Here is a 17,634-nt window from a genome sequence, read left to right as displayed (position 1 = left end):
TTCCAAACTGTGTAGGACAGAAGTTAATTATGTTTATTGAATTTGAAGACCCCCTCTTTAATATCAAAAATGTTTTCAGATCCACACATGATGATAACCCAAAATCTTTGAGAAAATACATAATGAAAAAAAAAAACTACTGGATGTTTAGTAATAATTTTAAATGAATTTGTATTTTATTAGTCACAATGGAATCTCCATCAGTGGGAACCATAGTAGTGCCTATATATTATGAGGCATTTTCACTTGCATTGCAGTGTTCAGTGTAAGTATAAATTTGTGGAGTCCTCACAATAACATTGCAGACTCCCAAAATCTGAGACTGGTACAGATTCCTGATGAGCCCCTACTCATTTTTTTTACATATTACCTTATTTTCAGTATGGTATTGTATTTGACACATGAGTTGTTTAGAAGTGTAAGGAGTTTTCCTGGTTTGCAAGTCTTCCATGTTGGCTTGAAAAAGTTTTGTGTTTTCTCCAGGTGTTGGATAGATATGAGATCAAACTTGTTAACTGTACTGTTCAAATTTTCTCTAGAGCTGCTAGATTTTATCTACTGTGTCTATCAGTTACTGAAAGAGTTGTATAAATGTTTCACCTTGGTAGTAGATTTCTCAGTTTCTCCATGTGGCCCTATAAGCTTTTATTTTATGTATTTTGATGCTATGTTATAAGGTGATGAATGTTTAAAAGTATTATATTTTCCTGGTGAATTGAACCATTTTTTGATGTATATTGATTCTCTAAAGTTTTTTTTCTTTTCTTCTTGGTCTGTTTCTAAATATTTTCTCTTGGTCCATTTTATTTCATATTATTTGGCATCACATTTTGTGAGTTGGAGAGGAAGGTTTAAATATATGCCGTTTGGATATGTTTCCTCTCAATCTTTCTGCTTCCTTTTGTCTTAAATGTGCTTCTTTAAACAGCCTAAATCTAAATTTTGGGGGGCATAGTCTTAAAATCTTTGTCTTTTAAATTGAGATTTAAATTCATTTGTGTTTATTACAGTCACTGATATATTTGTTTTTATTTCCATTATCTTCTTTTTTCTTCCCATTTATCTTGCTTTTTTGTTACTTTCTCTTTCTTGCTCTCTTTTGAATTTATTCAGGCTTCCTGCCTTCCATTCTTCCACACCCCATTCTTTTTCCTCTGTTGTTTAGAAATAAGTAGTTTATTTCTCTGGTTTTAGTGGTTATCCTAGCTGTTTGAAGATGCATATGTAACTTAAAGCCTAGAATTAATCTGTATTTTTACCCACATCTAAATAATAAAAGAATATTAGAATGGTTACACTTTGATCTCCCCCTTCCAATTTAAAAAATTCTAGTCAATTGTCACTCCCTGTTTGCAACAAATTAATCATTATTATTATTGTTTGATATTTCAGTACTTGTCCATGTATCTACCATATTTTCCCTCTTTATTCCTTCATACATTTCAAACCTTCCATTGGAATTATTTTCCTTTTTACCTAAAACACCTCTTCTAAAATTTCCTTTAGCAAGAACCTTTTGGTAGAAAATTGTCTCTGTGTTTTGCTGAAAATGAACTTAATTTCCCTTTGGTTTCTTGGGGTACAGAATTTTAGGTTGACAGTTATTTTCTCACAGCATACAGAAGATATGATTCCATTGTGTTCTAGCATTCACTGGTGCTATTAAGAAGTTGGTGATTGATTTAAATATCATTCCTTAGCCGATCATCTGTCTTTTCTTTCTAGCTGTTTTTAAGATCTTCACCTTTTCTTTGTTGTTCTTCAGTTTCACAGTGATATGGATAGCTGTGGATTTCTTTTTATTTTTCCTGCTTTGGATTTATTGGACTTCCTAGATCAGAGGTTGTCTTGCAACATCATTAGAAAGTTGTGAACTAGTATCTGTTGACTATTGCCTCCCCACAACTGTCTGCTTATGACACTTTCTAGTACTCTTATTAGATGCAAATTACCTTTTCACCCTCACCTGCATACTTCTTAACCTCTTCCCAACATTTTCCATCTCTTTGACTCTCTGAACAACACTAAAATAATATATTCAGCTATATCTTCCTGCTCAGTAATTCTCTTTTCATCTATGTGCAATACACTGCTTAATATAGTCACTAAGCATTTTATTTCAGTTATGATCATTTCATTTATAGAAGTTTCATTGAAGTCTTTTACATCTTTTCTTTCATTGTTTATGGGCTTGTTTTTACTGTTCTCATTTTTACATTTTTAATTGCCTTAAACAGATTAAAGATTATTTCATTATTAATTAATATTTAATGAATCATCATTAATTAAAAATAATGATTTTCAGAATTGGTTTGACCATTCCAGTATCTGAAACCTGCTGTTTATTCAGCTAGTTTTTGTTCATTGAGCCTTGTTTCTCTGTGCGTTATTTATTTACTTACTTATTTACTGTTAGCTACTCCTTTTTTCCTAGAACTTTATCTATGGGAATTCTTTAAGACCTATGTCAGTATTAAGTTCTCAATTGTATTGGTTTTTGCGAGTTACTTGGAATATCCCTACCTGGAGACCTCTTTATGTTATATTCTTCCTTTGAAGTTTTTCAGAACACAAACTTAATGTTTTGACATCAAAGCTGTCTGTGTGAGAAAGAGCTTTTGGTTTCAGATTTTTAGGAAGAATCTTTTTTTTCCTCCACCCAGCACTGAGGTATAAACAGGCAAGTCTCTTAGCTGCCTTCCTCTACATTAGCCACATAACAAGGATATAGCTGTTTGGGACTCCTATTTTATGAGGGAGTTTCCTATTACATTTTGCATTAACGAGGTGAATCTGGGCTTTTATATCTTAGGCTCTAGCCCCTTGTGAAATTATCAGAGTTGAAAATCAAAATCTCCAGAGTTTTGCAGAAGCCCTAAAGGGAAAGCTAGGTGTGCACTTACCTCCTAAGATTCCTGTTTTCACTTCATTTTGAGACTCTGTTTTTTTCCTTCTTTGATGTCAGCAAGATGATGTATTTTTTAAAATAATTTCTCGTATTTTATCCAGGGTGTTTCAATTGGGAGAGACACTCAGGGTAGCTAATTCACCATTCTGCTGGAAACAGAACATATATTGTTTTATTTAATTCTCCCATCAACCCTGTTCCATAAAGAAGAAAAGATATGTTACAGAATCAGCAGTAATAATATTTTGATGTAAACCTAGGTATCCTGACTCAAAGCCATGACTCTTCTTTTTTTTTTTTTTCCAAATCTTATGGTACAGCCGCCTCCTTACAGAGCCTTGAAGAGATCAATACATTCAATCTACCATGTAACCCTTAATGTGTTTTGTAACAGTGATTACTGTAAAGAGCTTAGGACTTTCTTATCTTAATTTACATCCTATTCTTGAGGAGTGTAGCAATCAAGTAAATCTAGGAATATGATACTTTGGGTTCCTGGAATGAATATCCTAAAAACTATTTTCCTGGATCATTCTTGGGAGTAGAAACCTCCCTGTGAAATTATTCCCAGTGACAGCCTATCCAAGCCCAGCTTGTAACGTTTATGAAATGTCTGCAGTGCCTTTAAGTATGCACACATACATCACATTTAGTACTTTGCTCTTGGGCATACTGGGTTTCTTTTGGGAAATGGAAGGCATTCTGATTCTTACATGGAGTACCTTCAAACCAATTCTTTAATTTAACAGTAGCGTAGAAGCAACATGAGGTATACTTTGGACCATTCGAGGAAATAATATATTTATTTTAAACTCAATATCTAGTGTAAAAAATTTAGGCCTTCCCTATTAATAGCATTATTTGTAATTAATGGTTTCATCTTCATCAGTGACACGCAGTTCCTGTTTGTTGTGGTACATCTTTCTTCTTGTCACAGACAAAACTTCTTGGAAGCATCTTGATAAAAGTTAAATAATATATAGTGAAACTAGACTTACATTTTTTTGACTCTCTGAATAAAATCCGAAAGTCCTTCCCTCATGGTCTGTGGTGCTGTATATGCTCTTGCCTTCTGTACGCCTCTGGGCTCAGGGACTTCCACCCCCCTTCTGCCTGCTCTTCTCCAGTCACATTGGTTCCTCGTTTTTCACATATGCCAAGCACATCTCCTTCTTTCTCTTTGAATTGCCCTTCTCTCAGGTAACTGTGTGGCTCATGCTCTCATCTTATTAAAGTCTCTTCTCGGATGTCACTGTCTCAAAGGAGCTGTTCTGCTCAACCTTTCTAAAATAGCACCTGCATCAGGTGGATGTTACTGGGTAACAAATAACCACAAAAGTCTCAGTAGCGAACAGCAGTACATGTCTGCAGGTTGGCTGGGTGACTAATTGACCAGTCTAGGCTGAGACTGGGTTGTCGCTTTCCTTCAAGCTCTGGGTCTGTCTGGGTGTGGCTTCTCATTGCAGTGTTGGCTCATATCTGCTTCACGTCTTTCATTTTTGTGTACCTGGGATATGGCATGGCATAGGTGCTCGGTGAATATTTGCTTGGTAAATAAGTAAAGGAATGAATAAACGTGATAGAAATTCAACGAATGAGTAGATATAATAGAAATGAAGTAAAATAATTCCCTTTGCTTAGCATCTCCTAACACGTGAAATGATTGATGTGAACTCCAGGTAATTCTGTCATGTCTTCTATTTAATTTTCATATGTTCAGATCAGAGAACAGGCACATGTTTCTCCGGCCTGGTGAATGGTCGCTGTGCACAAGAGCTTCCGGGCAGAATGACAAAAATGCAATGCTGCTGTGAGCCCGGCCGCTGCTGGGGTGTTGGAACCATTCCTGAAGCCTGTCCCATCAGAGGCTCTGGTGAGCTGCCGGCTGCTAGTTCCTCAGGACAGACAGTGTTAGGAAAACTAGTAACAGTGATGTACTTTAGTGTTTCCCTTAAAGACAAGTCATGTTTGCATTCCTATTAGTGTCTTCAATATGACTTGGGTGTTTTTTGTGGGGGTTAGGGTGGCATTGGTTATTGGGATCAGTTTTTATTATATCCATTTTGTTAATATTAGAAAAAATCCTAAAAACTGATCATTACTTGACTTTAAGCAAGAATTTTTAATAATTGTCTGGAATGTCAGTATTTCAGTTCAGTTTTAAAACCTCCTAATCTTCTATTTGAAGCTTGAATAACAAATTTTGGCCTTCATCTATACTTTATTTCAGGAATCTCCTTAGCTTATAGTGTCCCAATCCTTAAAGATATGTCCTCTCTTTTCTAATGACCTAGAAAATTAAGAATACAAGGGTAAGAGGATACCTCTCATTCACTTTGCTATATTAACTGCTGTATAACTGAAGCTATACTGGGAAATTAAGATGAATGAGAAGTAGTTCCTCTTGTTAATATAATATGCATGGTAAAGTACAATTAGTGTTTATCACATAAAGGTATGTTGATGTTATTATATTATCTTCATGTTATATTATAAATACTATGAAAAATAATAACACTTCTTGAAATATGCTTATAAAGATATGTATCTATATGTACTATTATGGAGAAAAAAATTAAGGCACATTCTTCCTAAATCTCTAAGCCATGAAATTCCAAAATCGAATAGTAAAAATTTTTAAAAAGCAGAGTTAATGCATAGTATATAATTTGGAAAACTCATCGTTCCACTAGTAGTATATAATAGTAATATCAATACTCAAACAATTGCTTGAGCTAAATAGCTTTCACTTCTTCTTATATAGTGCCCTAATTCTGAGAACAGTTAAGAAAATAAGGCAATCACTATATTCTTGCTTCTTTTCCCTCAGCTTTGATACTTGGACAAGTAATGAGCAGGTTTAAAAGTTTACTAAATACTGTCTCCTGTTAAAAATCCACATTAGAAAAAAATTATTCTGAAGCCGTATTAATCCCTTAAAGAGAAGAGAAGAGATAGGAAAAATGTGTAGGTACAATACTGATGGAGATTTAAGTAAAACCAAATATACAGAATGAATTACTTAAAGGTTTAATTTTCATCCATTCAAGTAAATTTCCTGCATTTACAGTTATATCTGGAATTTTATGAGTTGCACTTAGGGACATAAAATCAAAATGTATATATAGATAATTCTTTGGTTATGCAACTCAGTTAAAATATGGTATACATATTTTAATTTTTTCTGAAACATCTGTATCTTTTTCTGCCACTCCTAGCGTTGAAAATGTTTATTAAGATAATAACTTACTTATTCATATCATCAAGTGAGGATAACCTAAAATGATTATTACAGTACACAAATTGCCTTTATTACGCAGAAATCCGTTCATTTGTGTTTAACTGAACTTTCTTCTCTTTTAGAGGAGTATCGCAGACTTTGCATGGATGGACTTCCAATAGGAGGGATTCCAGGGAGTGCTGGTTCCAGACCTGGAGGCACTGGGGGGAGTGGCTTTGCTCCAAGTGGCAATGGCAATGGCTATGGCCCAGGAGGGACAGGCTTCATTCCCATTCCTGGAGGCAATGGCTTTTCTCCTGGCGTTGGGGGAGCCGGTGTAGGGGCCGGGGGACAGGGGCCCATCATCACTGGACTAAGTGAGTGTTCACTTTGTCCGTAGACTCTTTGGTTTTCCGCCTTAAATAATTTTATAATATCTAACTTTTTTTCCAAAGTATGTTTGTGTGTGTGTCTGCGTGTGTGTGCAGAAACTTATTTCAAGGTCTAAAACATAATATAGTAAAACAGAATCTTAGGAAAGTATTATTTTTATGCTCCATAAACTTTCTACATTGGAGAAAAGAGTGAGTGACCCAGGTTCTCTTTGAAAATAGAGATGAGAGCGTGGTAATATTCCAAGTCCAGATGACGCCATTAAAGATCACGTTTTTTGGTTCCATTGTATTTCATTTGGCTGCTTGCAGCTGCCCTGATCATACACCCTTTGAATTGTTTTCCAGAACCATTTCTCAACTGAGATAAACTGAATAAATCTTGCTCTGTGCCTATACAAATATTATAATGAAATATCTTTCTTTTCTTCGCCCTCTTTTGTTGAATAACTTAAGAAATTGAGAACTGCCAGAATTGGCATTGGTGTGCTTGACATTTAAGTTCATTCTTTTTAAAATAACTGCTCTTGCTAATAATATTTAATGATGTCCTACAGTGTTATGTTTATTCTTTTTGGCATATTGCCTATTTACTATATCTGAATATTCAACTACAAAAAAAAAAAAAAAAGAAATGGAAAGCATTCAAATGTACGGTAGAACATTCCTGAAATTTTAAAAAGACACCATTATGGGCAAAGTTTCCAGATGTATAACTTAACAAATGCAAGTTACAGCCATGTGTCTCAAGAATAGTTTTTAGATTCTCAACATTAAAGTTTTAATAAAATATAGAATAATGTGGGCTTTTGATATGTACACCTAAATAATATACTATTAAATATCCTTTTAAAAATCGACTTTAAGAAAAGTAATCCATGTTGGAATGATGAAATATCATTTGTGCTCTAATTTTCCATAGCTATCCTGAACCAGACAATAGATATATGTAAGCACCATGCTAATCTCTGTTTAAATGGACGCTGCATACCTACTGTTTCTAGCTACCGATGTGAATGCAACATGGGTTACAAGCAGGATGCAAATGGGGATTGCATAGGTAAGCTCATGATTCTTTAATTCTTGGTTTTCTAATAGCTTTTAGACTACAGGAACAAGTTGGGCTGAATATGATTTTTAAAAAGTCTTTTGAAGTAAAGCTAATTTCCGAACAGTCTCTCCTGTGTGCATGCCCTTCCGTGTGCTCCCTTAACCTACTGCTGAGCTGGACCACTTCAAGACTCCCCTTCCCTTTCTGGTTCTAAATGTTGTAATTTCTGTCTCTGCTTCCCCCTTTCCTTCCTTCTTAGCTGAGCAATACTGGATATACGGTGGCATCATTAACATGCAAGAGAAGGTGGAGATTGGGAGGAAGTGGTTGATGAGTCTCTTTTGAGCATGTTGAGTTTCAGGTGTCTCTGGTACTTAATTATAGAGGTCTCAAGCTAAGAGGAGTTTCAGGACTAGAGTTAGAGATTTAGTAGTCAGTAACATACAGGTGGTTATTAGAACCATGAGGGTGAATATTGTCAGCCAGGCTGAACAACAGGAAGAGTAAAAAGATAACAGGAGTAGTGCAGCTGGAACCCTGTGTACCAGCAACATTAGTAATAATGTTGGAGAGGTGGCAAAATGATCTTGAAAATACATGTCACTGAAGCCTTGAAACGGTATGCTTTCAAGAGAAAAGGAGTGTCACGTGTTAAGTGCAGCAAAAAAATCAAATACAATGAGGACAAAAACACTACTGTATTTGGCAATGAAGAGAGTTTTGATGATCTTTTAAGGGTAGTTTTAGGACCATGGGGATTGAACCGTTTTGAGGTTATTCTTTTATTTATTCATCTTATTAGCAAATAATCATGTATGTGTTTTGTAATTAGCATAACCCTAAATACCAGATTTGGGTTCAGGTCTTCTGTTATAAGATATAGATGAGAGGCCAGGAACAGAGACAGGTAGTATCACAATTTCCCCAAGTAAAATTGAAAACATCTAAGTGCACTATGACTATGAAAAAATGTAAGCCAAATATGATGCTTTGGAAAAACCGATCATTCTAAACTGTATACAGAGATACAAGATCAGAATGATTAAATAAAGCTTAGCCCAGGGTCCCTATATATAGGTGCACAGGTTTTGCACCGCCCAAGTGTAGAGGGTACCATTCACATAATCTAAGTAAATAGCACACCCCAGGGTTGTGCAGGGTATAACCATATGCATCAGTCCTGCCTTAGCACATACTACTTGGTGCTTGTTTAAGTGATAGACCACGTGGTTATTTTTGGAACACCAGGACATACTGATATATTTATTCTACTTATATGACTTAAGAATGATGTTACTGCCAGAAAATATGATTATAAGTATACAACATACAAAACATCCCCTCTTGCACATACATAAGCAGTTACAATCTATCAAACTGAAATTTGATTGACTATTTTTGTTTTGCTATTAATATTTGCTGTTCATGTATCACTGCATGATTCATCAACCAACAAATAAAAATAGGCCATAAGTTTAATATTTTCTGTAAAAATTAACCAAAGACCTCCATTTAGTTCATGTTAGCACCCAGGTGAGTTTTTAACTCAAATCATTCTATTTTGGAATAGTAAGAAATAATTTGTTTCTGTTGAGCAAAGGTAATCTTACAGCCCTTGAAAATTAAGTGTTTTCTAAGTTGGAATAGAAAGTACTTTTCAAGGGTAGACATTTCTTACCCCAGTAGTATCTGAGAATTTAACCATTTTGATAATCAGTGTTTCTCAATTACTTCATTTATTTTAGGAGTTTAAAATCCTTATGAATTTTGCTTAAAAATATTCAGTCCTCGGTGAAAACAGAGGAAGGAATCAACGTGTACAGACTGTAATATTTAAATTCTGTTCCTCTATACAAGGCAAAACAAAGGTGATCATTTGGCGGTAATAGGCATTGAGACTCAGAGTAAAGGAAAAGCATGAAATATACATTTCAGAATGTGGCAGTGGTCTTTTGTGATTAGCCTAAAACTTAAAATCTTAAAATAATCCTGGGAAACAAAACAAACAAGAAAACAAATGGGATTTTAAAATCATATGGAATTGTGAAGTCACTAATAGTTTTTGGTGACTGTTTTCACTTCCGAAGAAGAAATAAATAAGTGAACTGCTATATCTTCTCTGTGTGCTGGAACCTTGCTGAGGTCCCTAAGGGGCTAAGGAAACAGCAATGAATCAGGGCTGTAAATGGCAAAATAACTGGCAGAACTGTCATAGCAATGAGGGACCTTGGGAACAGGTTCTCAAGGGGAGGAAAAGGTCCTGAAAAGTGACCCTGCTTCCCAGAAGGTTTACCTGAAAAGAGGGGGTTGGGTGCATGCTCTCTCATGTTCTTCACTAGAACAGAGCTTTACAATGACGCTTCTAGAAAGATACATCTATGACACCTTTCTAATCGTTGCATTTCGATGTTGGGTACACAGAGAATTTAAGGGATCTTCAGCATTGCCTGCTGAAGGTAATGTTGCCAGTTGGACAGACCATTAGTTATGCTTGATATGCTTGCTAACGCTCTAAGCTCTGTCTTTTCTCATATTGCTTCATTCCTTTGGCTCAGTGAATTGATTTTATCAACCAAAAGTGTACACGTGAGTCTTAGTGGGCTGAAGGCGTCTTTGGATGAATTGAAAGAGTATTTAATCCTGTTTTTCTTTGTCGTTTTTATTTGCTATGAGATTTTTTTTTTCCTCCTTTACCAGAGAGGGTTTAATTGCATTCAGTCTGAGTGTATATATCAGTGAAGCTGGTGAGTTTGATAGAGTACAGTTCCTCTTTTAAGAACATCTGTGAAAGGAGTAATCTGTCTATTAAAATGGTAAACCTGTGAATTGACTTTATTGTTGTGTTCTCCAATTTAGCTGAAATTGTATATGTTAATGGCTTCTCATGTATATGAAATGGCAAGTCACTATGCCTAACCAGTCAGCCAGGTTTTTAATTCTACAGCATTCAAAATAATATTTAGTGGGCATTGCTGAAAGAAGATGAATTAAACTTTTTCTAACACTGACAAACTTGATTTCTCTGGGATTTGACTAATCTCCACTGTCTAGTCAGTTGTTTGGTTGTGCAGTCCTTGAATTCTGTGATGGGTTTGCATTTAATCAAGGCTTAGAGAACCTGAAGGAAAGCAGTGATGTTTCTCACACTTGGGACCAGAACTAGTATTTGCATAAAACTTGGTTTCATACAAAAAAATCCCTGTGCCAATTTTAAGATCCTAAAGAAACCAGAAGCTACTGAATGTAATAGACTTTGTTTTACTTAATTTCCATTTTTTACCCCATCCTGTGTTTTTTACTTCAAAATATTATCCAAGCCTTGATGCATAGTTACATATATATAGTTGAGTTCACAAAAAATAATTAACAAAAAATTCCATAATTTGTCTCTTTTTTAAAACTAGTAGAAGTGTCAACATGTAATATAAATATATATCTTTAAAAATCTTTAATTATCTTCTAACTCTGTACTAAGCTTTAAAGAGGCTATTAACTTGCCCAGATTACTTAGATAATAAGCATTTTCTAGCGTATTGGAACTCATGGCTGTGTCTTTCCCAAGTCCGTGGTTTTAATCATTGTGCATTACTCAAATTGAAAAGTTGTTATTTCTTGATTAAAGCAAATTCCCTTGTACTCTCCAATAGGTGTTATTTTTGTAAATCTCCAGACTGGCCTCTGTAGTTGAAGAAAGGAATTTTTATTCATTTATAAATACTCTGATATTTAGACTATTACCACCGACTGGCCTTCTCTCAAATTTGGGAGGCCTAAATGTACTTTAAACAAACATTTCTAGAAATGGAGTGAAGTCTATAATGGTTTCTTTTGCTACTCACAGATGTTGATGAATGCACATCGAATCCCTGCACTAATGGAGATTGTGTTAACACACCTGGATCCTATTATTGTAAATGTCATGCTGGATTCCAGAGGACTCCCACCAAGCAAGCATGCATTGGTAAGGCAGTTTGCTTTCACATATGATGATGTTCCATGAAATATAGTGACCCAGGCTGTTGAGGTTAAAAGTGAATTTATTAAAATAAGACATGGAATGAAATAAGTGCTGTTACATTATTACAGATTTACTTTATGCTACCCTCAGTGCTCTCTTCGAACATAAACACTTTTTGCATGTGTAACACAGGCAACGTGATATCTGGCTTCACAAAAAAAATTTGGTTTCTCTTCCTTCCCTAGATCACAGCTTCCTTTCTCCAAGTAACATCAGTAGCATTACTGCTCTCTGATTAACGGAGCTTAAGATTTATCGTCGTTTTCAACTACTGTTTCTTTGAACCTCACACATAGTCGGACACCAAATCTAACCTACTCTTTATTCACAGTTTCCTTGCTATGCCCACCATCCTCGTCCAAACCTCTCCCTCACTGCTGATTCATCCCAGAATTCTTTTAGCAGATGACTCTGCTTGTCTTCTTTTTCATTTCCTATTCATCCCTGGCAGTTACTTGAATCACTTTATTCCAGCAATTTCTGTCATGTAGCTCTTAATCCAGATATTCTGTAGTTACTTCACTCTTACTCAACTCCTTGCTGACTTTTTTTTAAATTAATTTTTATTGGAATATAGTTGATTTACAATGCTATGTTAGTTTCTGCTGTACAGCAAAGTGAATCAGTTATATATATACATATATCCACTCTTTTTTTAGATTCTTTTCCCATATAGGTCATTACACAGTATTGAGTAGAGTTCCCTGTGCTGTACAGTAGGTTCTTACTACTTACCTATTTTATATATAGTAGTGTGTATATGTCAATCCCAACCTCCCAATTTATCCCTCCCCCCTGCTTTCCCACTTGGTAACCATAAGTTTGTTTTCTACATCTGTGACTCTGTTTCTGTTCTGTAAATAAGTTCATTTGTGCCATATTTTTTTTTGATACCACATATAAGCGATATCACTTGCTCTGACTTTTAGGTCTTCAACCACTATGTCAGAAGCAACTGCACCGATAATTCCAGCTGCACTGTCCACCCTCTCCTACATTCACTGCACATCCATTTCATTTTTCTCTTTCTTTCCCTCTTCAGCTATTATAAGTGAGGGCTGTAAAATTGCATAAACCTACCTATCCAAGAAAAAAAGCTGTTGAGAAATGAAAATTTTGCTGAAGAAGCAACATGATCTTGAATATTACATGTAAAAATAAACTAGATATTTAAAATTACATTTATTGTTTTATTGTCTTTATCTATAATTATTTTAAAAGGCTAATATTTGGCTATTGTTAATTTTCCCAGACATTGATGAATGCATCCAGAATGGGGTTCTTTGTAAGAATGGTCGATGTGTGAACACAGATGGAAGTTTCCAGTGCATTTGCAATGCTGGCTTTGAATTAACTACAGATGGAAAAAACTGTGTTGGTATGGAAATTGCCTGCTCCCTTGCAAAATATTTTTTAAAGGATATATACATTTTTATTTGGAACCATATATACTATTTTCATGAAAGCTCACACAACACATATGTGAGAGTTGTTCAGATGACTTAGGTAAAATATAAATACATTTAACATAAGACTATTAAAGTGAAGAGACAGGTTTTTTGGAAATGTCATTACAAGTGAATAATTTACTGCTTCTGGAAATTTTCTGTGTGGCATATGTTTAATTGTAAGTAGCAGTTGTTCTTTGTAATTATTAGCACTTACTGTATTTTGAATGTCGGGGTTATAACACTGACAAAATAGAAAAGGCCCACCTCCAATCTGGGGAAGCATAAAAATGTGACATATGTGATAATCAAATCTCTAAATTTTGGTCCTGGTGATGTCTAACAGTGTAGTAAATATCAATACTCCACAGAAATATTCTGTTTGCACAGCAACACGTATTTCACCAACTAACGAAAGTCCAGATCATTTCACTTGCAGTGAGGTTGTCATTGCTTTATTCTCTCATACAATATAAACATCCCCTGAAATCATATTAACTTTTTTGGTAATCAAAATAAAACACTACTCATGTGGTTTTAACAGAAACTAAGCACAAAGTTTCCTTAATTTTTTTTCTTTATGTCCCTTACACTAAAGGTCCTTCACGTTTTCTACACTATTTGCCCTCAGTCAGTTGGCATTTATAAGAAAAAAAATCCATGACCACATGGCTCATTTATGCAGTAGAATATGACTGGTGATTGTTTGTAGAAAGAGGGGGAACTGGTTTCCTCAAGGCCAGTGGTGTAAGTCACTTTCTCCTCTGCAGATCATGATGAATGTACAACTACCAACATGTGTTTGAATGGGATGTGCATTAATGAAGATGGCAGCTTCAAGTGCATCTGCAAACCAGGATTTGTTTTGGCTCCAAATGGGCGTTACTGCACTGGTATGTATGGCTTTGAGATAGGAAAGTAACCATGATTGAAACCATCTTTTTTATTTGAATCAATCATGCAAGAATTACTTCAGTTTCTTCATGTGGATTTTGTATTATTCACATCTCTTGCTAATTCAGTACGGCAGGTGTCTGAAGTTTCCTAGAAAAACATACATTGTGGTTTATGGAACACTAATATCTTTATAAAAAATAATAATGGCACAGGAAGAATTAAGGGAATGACAGATTGGTTCTAGCAAGTCTAGAAAAGACAATATAGAAATAATTTCTCTCTACTCTTTGCCTCAATAAAAAAGAGGAAGAAAAAAATCTTGTGTTCTCAGAACTAGATTTTCCACTGTCATTCATTACTGATTTTGCATTATATCTTTTCCATAAGCTAATCCATGGATCATTTGTTACTATATGATTACCTAAAAATCTTACATTGATTTCATGAAGAAGTAATTTGAATATTCCTAGCAATTGTTTTGTTTATAAAACCCTTTTGAAGGCCAAGCTCTAGCGATAACTTTAGGAAGCAAAATATATGACTCTTGGAAATAAATAAGACTGTATTATGTTTATACTCACAATTGGAATTTAGTAAGATGGAACAAACTTTGCAGTTTTACTTAAAAACAAGTTATTTACAGTTTTCTTCTTTTAGACAAAATTAACTCCATGAATGCTTTCTGCCTTCAATTATACAGACTTATCTGAATACCAAATAATACTCATAACCAATCCCTGTAATTTCAGTGGAATTCTGGGGACAGTAGAGAGTGAAAAATCAAGACTGATTCTTGTATTTCTGAATAAAAGTAGTTTCTTGACTATTCAGGAAAGGGGAGTTCAGTATTAAATAGAAATATTGTAGCTTTGCTGATTGAACTCATGCATGGGATGTCATCTCAAGGTTAGCTGACTTGGATTAATCACAAGATATGAGATAAGCATTCTGTTCCAGTGTGTAGCATGACATTACAGCATGTAACATTTTAGCATTTCTTAAGAAACTTAAGTACACATATAAAGATCACCTAAATCTCACCAGTTCCTACTTTATTGAACTTTTTATTAAATTTTTTAATTACAAATGCTGTAATCCATAAATTTTGAAATGCTCATGATTTGGCAGCCCCGTGTTTGGAAGGCTGTTTCCCTTTGGGGGGAAACCATTTAATGGTGGGTTACAGTTCATAAATTCAAGCAATTGAATTGAAAATTACAAGGGACACCCCAAATTATTTTGTTATTATGAACTAATTGAATTAAAATTAAAACAGCATCTTAGTTAGAATTTTATGTGTGTGTAACTAAAAGTTAAATACAAACACTGACCTTAGTTTTAAGAATTTGTTTCACTTAACTAATTTGAGTTAAATATCATTTAATATTAAGCTGAATTGCCAAATAAATAATGAAAAATGAATTTGTGAGACTCTTCTAAGTGGTAAAATGAGGCAACTTTCACTTAGTCTTTCTGAAAAATATGTTTGAAAGAATTGCATTTGTGTATAAGATTTGTTGTCACATCTGTGTGTTCTTCCACAAATTATAAAATTGAAAACAAAATGTTGATAATGTAGAGTGGTGGCAACCGGTGAACTCTGTAGTAAAGTTAAATTTACCCAGTAATGGCCCGGCTTGTGTTTCCTTCTGGGCAGATATTGATGAGTGCCAGACCCCAGGAATCTGCATGAATGGGCATTGCATCAACAATGAAGGGTCCTTCCGCTGTGACTGTCCCCCAGGCCTGGCTGTGGGTGTGGACGGACGCGTGTGTGTCGGTAAGTGAAACATTCTGTAATGGCCCCACTGACCAAATGATCTTTGAAAAAGGAATAAAGATATATCTATACAACGGAATCATATTCAGCCATAAAAAGGAATGAAGTAGTGATACATACGAAAGCATGGATGAACTTGAAAACATTATGCTAAGTGAAAGAAGCCACACACAAAAGACCACATAGTGTACGACTCCAAATGAAATGTTTGTGAAGGTCAAATCTGTGGAGACAGAGCAGATTAGTGGTTGCTTAGAGCAGAGAGGGTGAGGGTGGTGGGAGAAGGGGGTGATCACCAAAGGCATTTTTGAGGTGGTGAAATGTTCTGAAATCAACTAGGATGATGATTGTCCAACTCTGTGAATATGCTAAAAACTATTGAATTGTACACTTTAAATGGGTGAATTCTTTGTATGTGAATTATATATCAATAAAGTGGTTTAAAAAAAATTAACAAAGAGCCCGGCTAGCTCCCTTCAGAAGCCTCTGATGAGATGCAAGTCAGAAATGCTGGAGAAGGAAAAAAAAAAATTGTCCTTTACCAGCATTCTGCATAGTGTTAGATAACCACATCTCTAAACACAATGGATTTATATTTTATAATTAATAACTAATAAGACTTGAAATGAGTGCTGTAGTTCTATCTAAATAAACTCTTGTTTTTATCCCAACAAAATTTATTTATTTTTGCCATCTGAGTTTTAAAAAATTTTTTAAATTTTATTTTTATACAATTTTAAAGGTTACTTTCCATTTACAGTTATTGCAAAATATTGGCTATATTCCCCATGTTGTACAATATATCCTTGAGCCTATCTTATACCCAATAGTTTGTAGCTCCCACTCCTCTACCCCTATATTGCCCGCTCCCCGCCCCACCGGTAACCACTAGTTCGTTCTCTATATCTGTGAGTCTGCTTCTTTTCCCAAACAAAATTTTAAATGTAAATAATTTATACAATAGAACTTCGACATATATCAAAAGCTAGAAATGTTTCTAAATAGTTATTCTTCATCACTGTGTAGCTAATGATAGAAACCTGGGAAGAGTATGAGAGAGAATGTATATTTTATTTGAAACCATTCAGAATTCCTCTTGGATACTTTTGAGTTACCAGGCATCAGCTTTAAAGAGGCAGGCAAAATGAAAATGTCATTGGCATTTCGAAACCCAACCAACGTGTCCTAATGATAGCAAGAGCAGAGTGAGTGTGCTGTAAAAATACATTGAATGCCGCCGTATTCTTTCCAAAGCACTTTCATGAAACTTCTAGGGTGAATTAGCCATTGTGCACCATCTATTTTCAGGTCATATAGTAAAAGGCAGACATACTTACTGGTTTAAAAGTATATTTGAGAGAAATGAAATTCTTTCTCAGACATAGTTGGTTTTACTTTATTCTTACCTATGGGAATCAAAACATTTGGATTCTGAAGGTTAAAAAAAAAAAGAAGCAACAGCAGATGGAAATAATCTGACCACTTAAAGTTTCATCCACTCTATCCAATCTAGGATTTATTTCAGCTTACAAGATTGTCAGCACTTCGTTCAGGGCTATTTCAAATACGGTAACTAGAAGAATGTAGCTCCTTGCTGCTTAGAGAGCTAAAATATTTTCAGTTGCTTTTTTCCTTTATCTAAATGATTTTGCTGAAACCTGTGGTGAGTACAAAACCAGTTTTGGAGGGAGAAATGATTTTTCTTTTAAGCAACCGACATATGAGTAGTTGTTAGGAATTCAGTGTTCAAACACAAATATTCCTTCATTTGTCCACATACAGAAAAGGCATTAGAAATTTTTGGGAAACCCTCTCCAGTTTTTCACAATTGTGGGTATTAAACTTTTTAAAATAAAAACACTATTTGTTCTGTGTGTAAAATTATATATTACTGTTCCCTTAACATGCTAGATATGTTTT

The 17,634-nt window shown here is 34.8% G+C and overlaps 1 protein-coding gene across 1 annotated transcript in view; it reads left to right on the top strand.

Moving 5' to 3' along the window:
- The window catches only part of FBN2 (fibrillin 2), a 222,945-nt gene that overhangs the window by 112,278 nt on the left and 93,033 nt on the right, over nucleotides 1-17,634 (top strand). Inside the window, exons 9-15 of the mRNA XM_059919446.1 lie at nucleotides 4,629-4,781; nucleotides 6,272-6,505; nucleotides 7,443-7,580; nucleotides 11,413-11,532; nucleotides 12,842-12,967; nucleotides 13,808-13,930; nucleotides 15,592-15,714. Coding sequence (XP_059775429.1) covers nucleotides 4,629-4,781; nucleotides 6,272-6,505; nucleotides 7,443-7,580; nucleotides 11,413-11,532; nucleotides 12,842-12,967; nucleotides 13,808-13,930; nucleotides 15,592-15,714 — 1,017 coding nt within the window. The remainder of the gene's footprint in view (nucleotides 1-4,628; nucleotides 4,782-6,271; nucleotides 6,506-7,442; nucleotides 7,581-11,412; nucleotides 11,533-12,841; nucleotides 12,968-13,807; nucleotides 13,931-15,591; nucleotides 15,715-17,634) is intronic.

This window comes from Balaenoptera ricei, chromosome 3, assembly GCF_028023285.1.
Source record: "Balaenoptera ricei isolate mBalRic1 chromosome 3, mBalRic1.hap2, whole genome shotgun sequence".
NCBI classification, from domain to species: Eukaryota; Metazoa; Chordata; class Mammalia; order Artiodactyla; family Balaenopteridae; genus Balaenoptera; species Balaenoptera ricei.
This window is presented reverse-complemented; position numbering and strand designations above follow the sequence as displayed.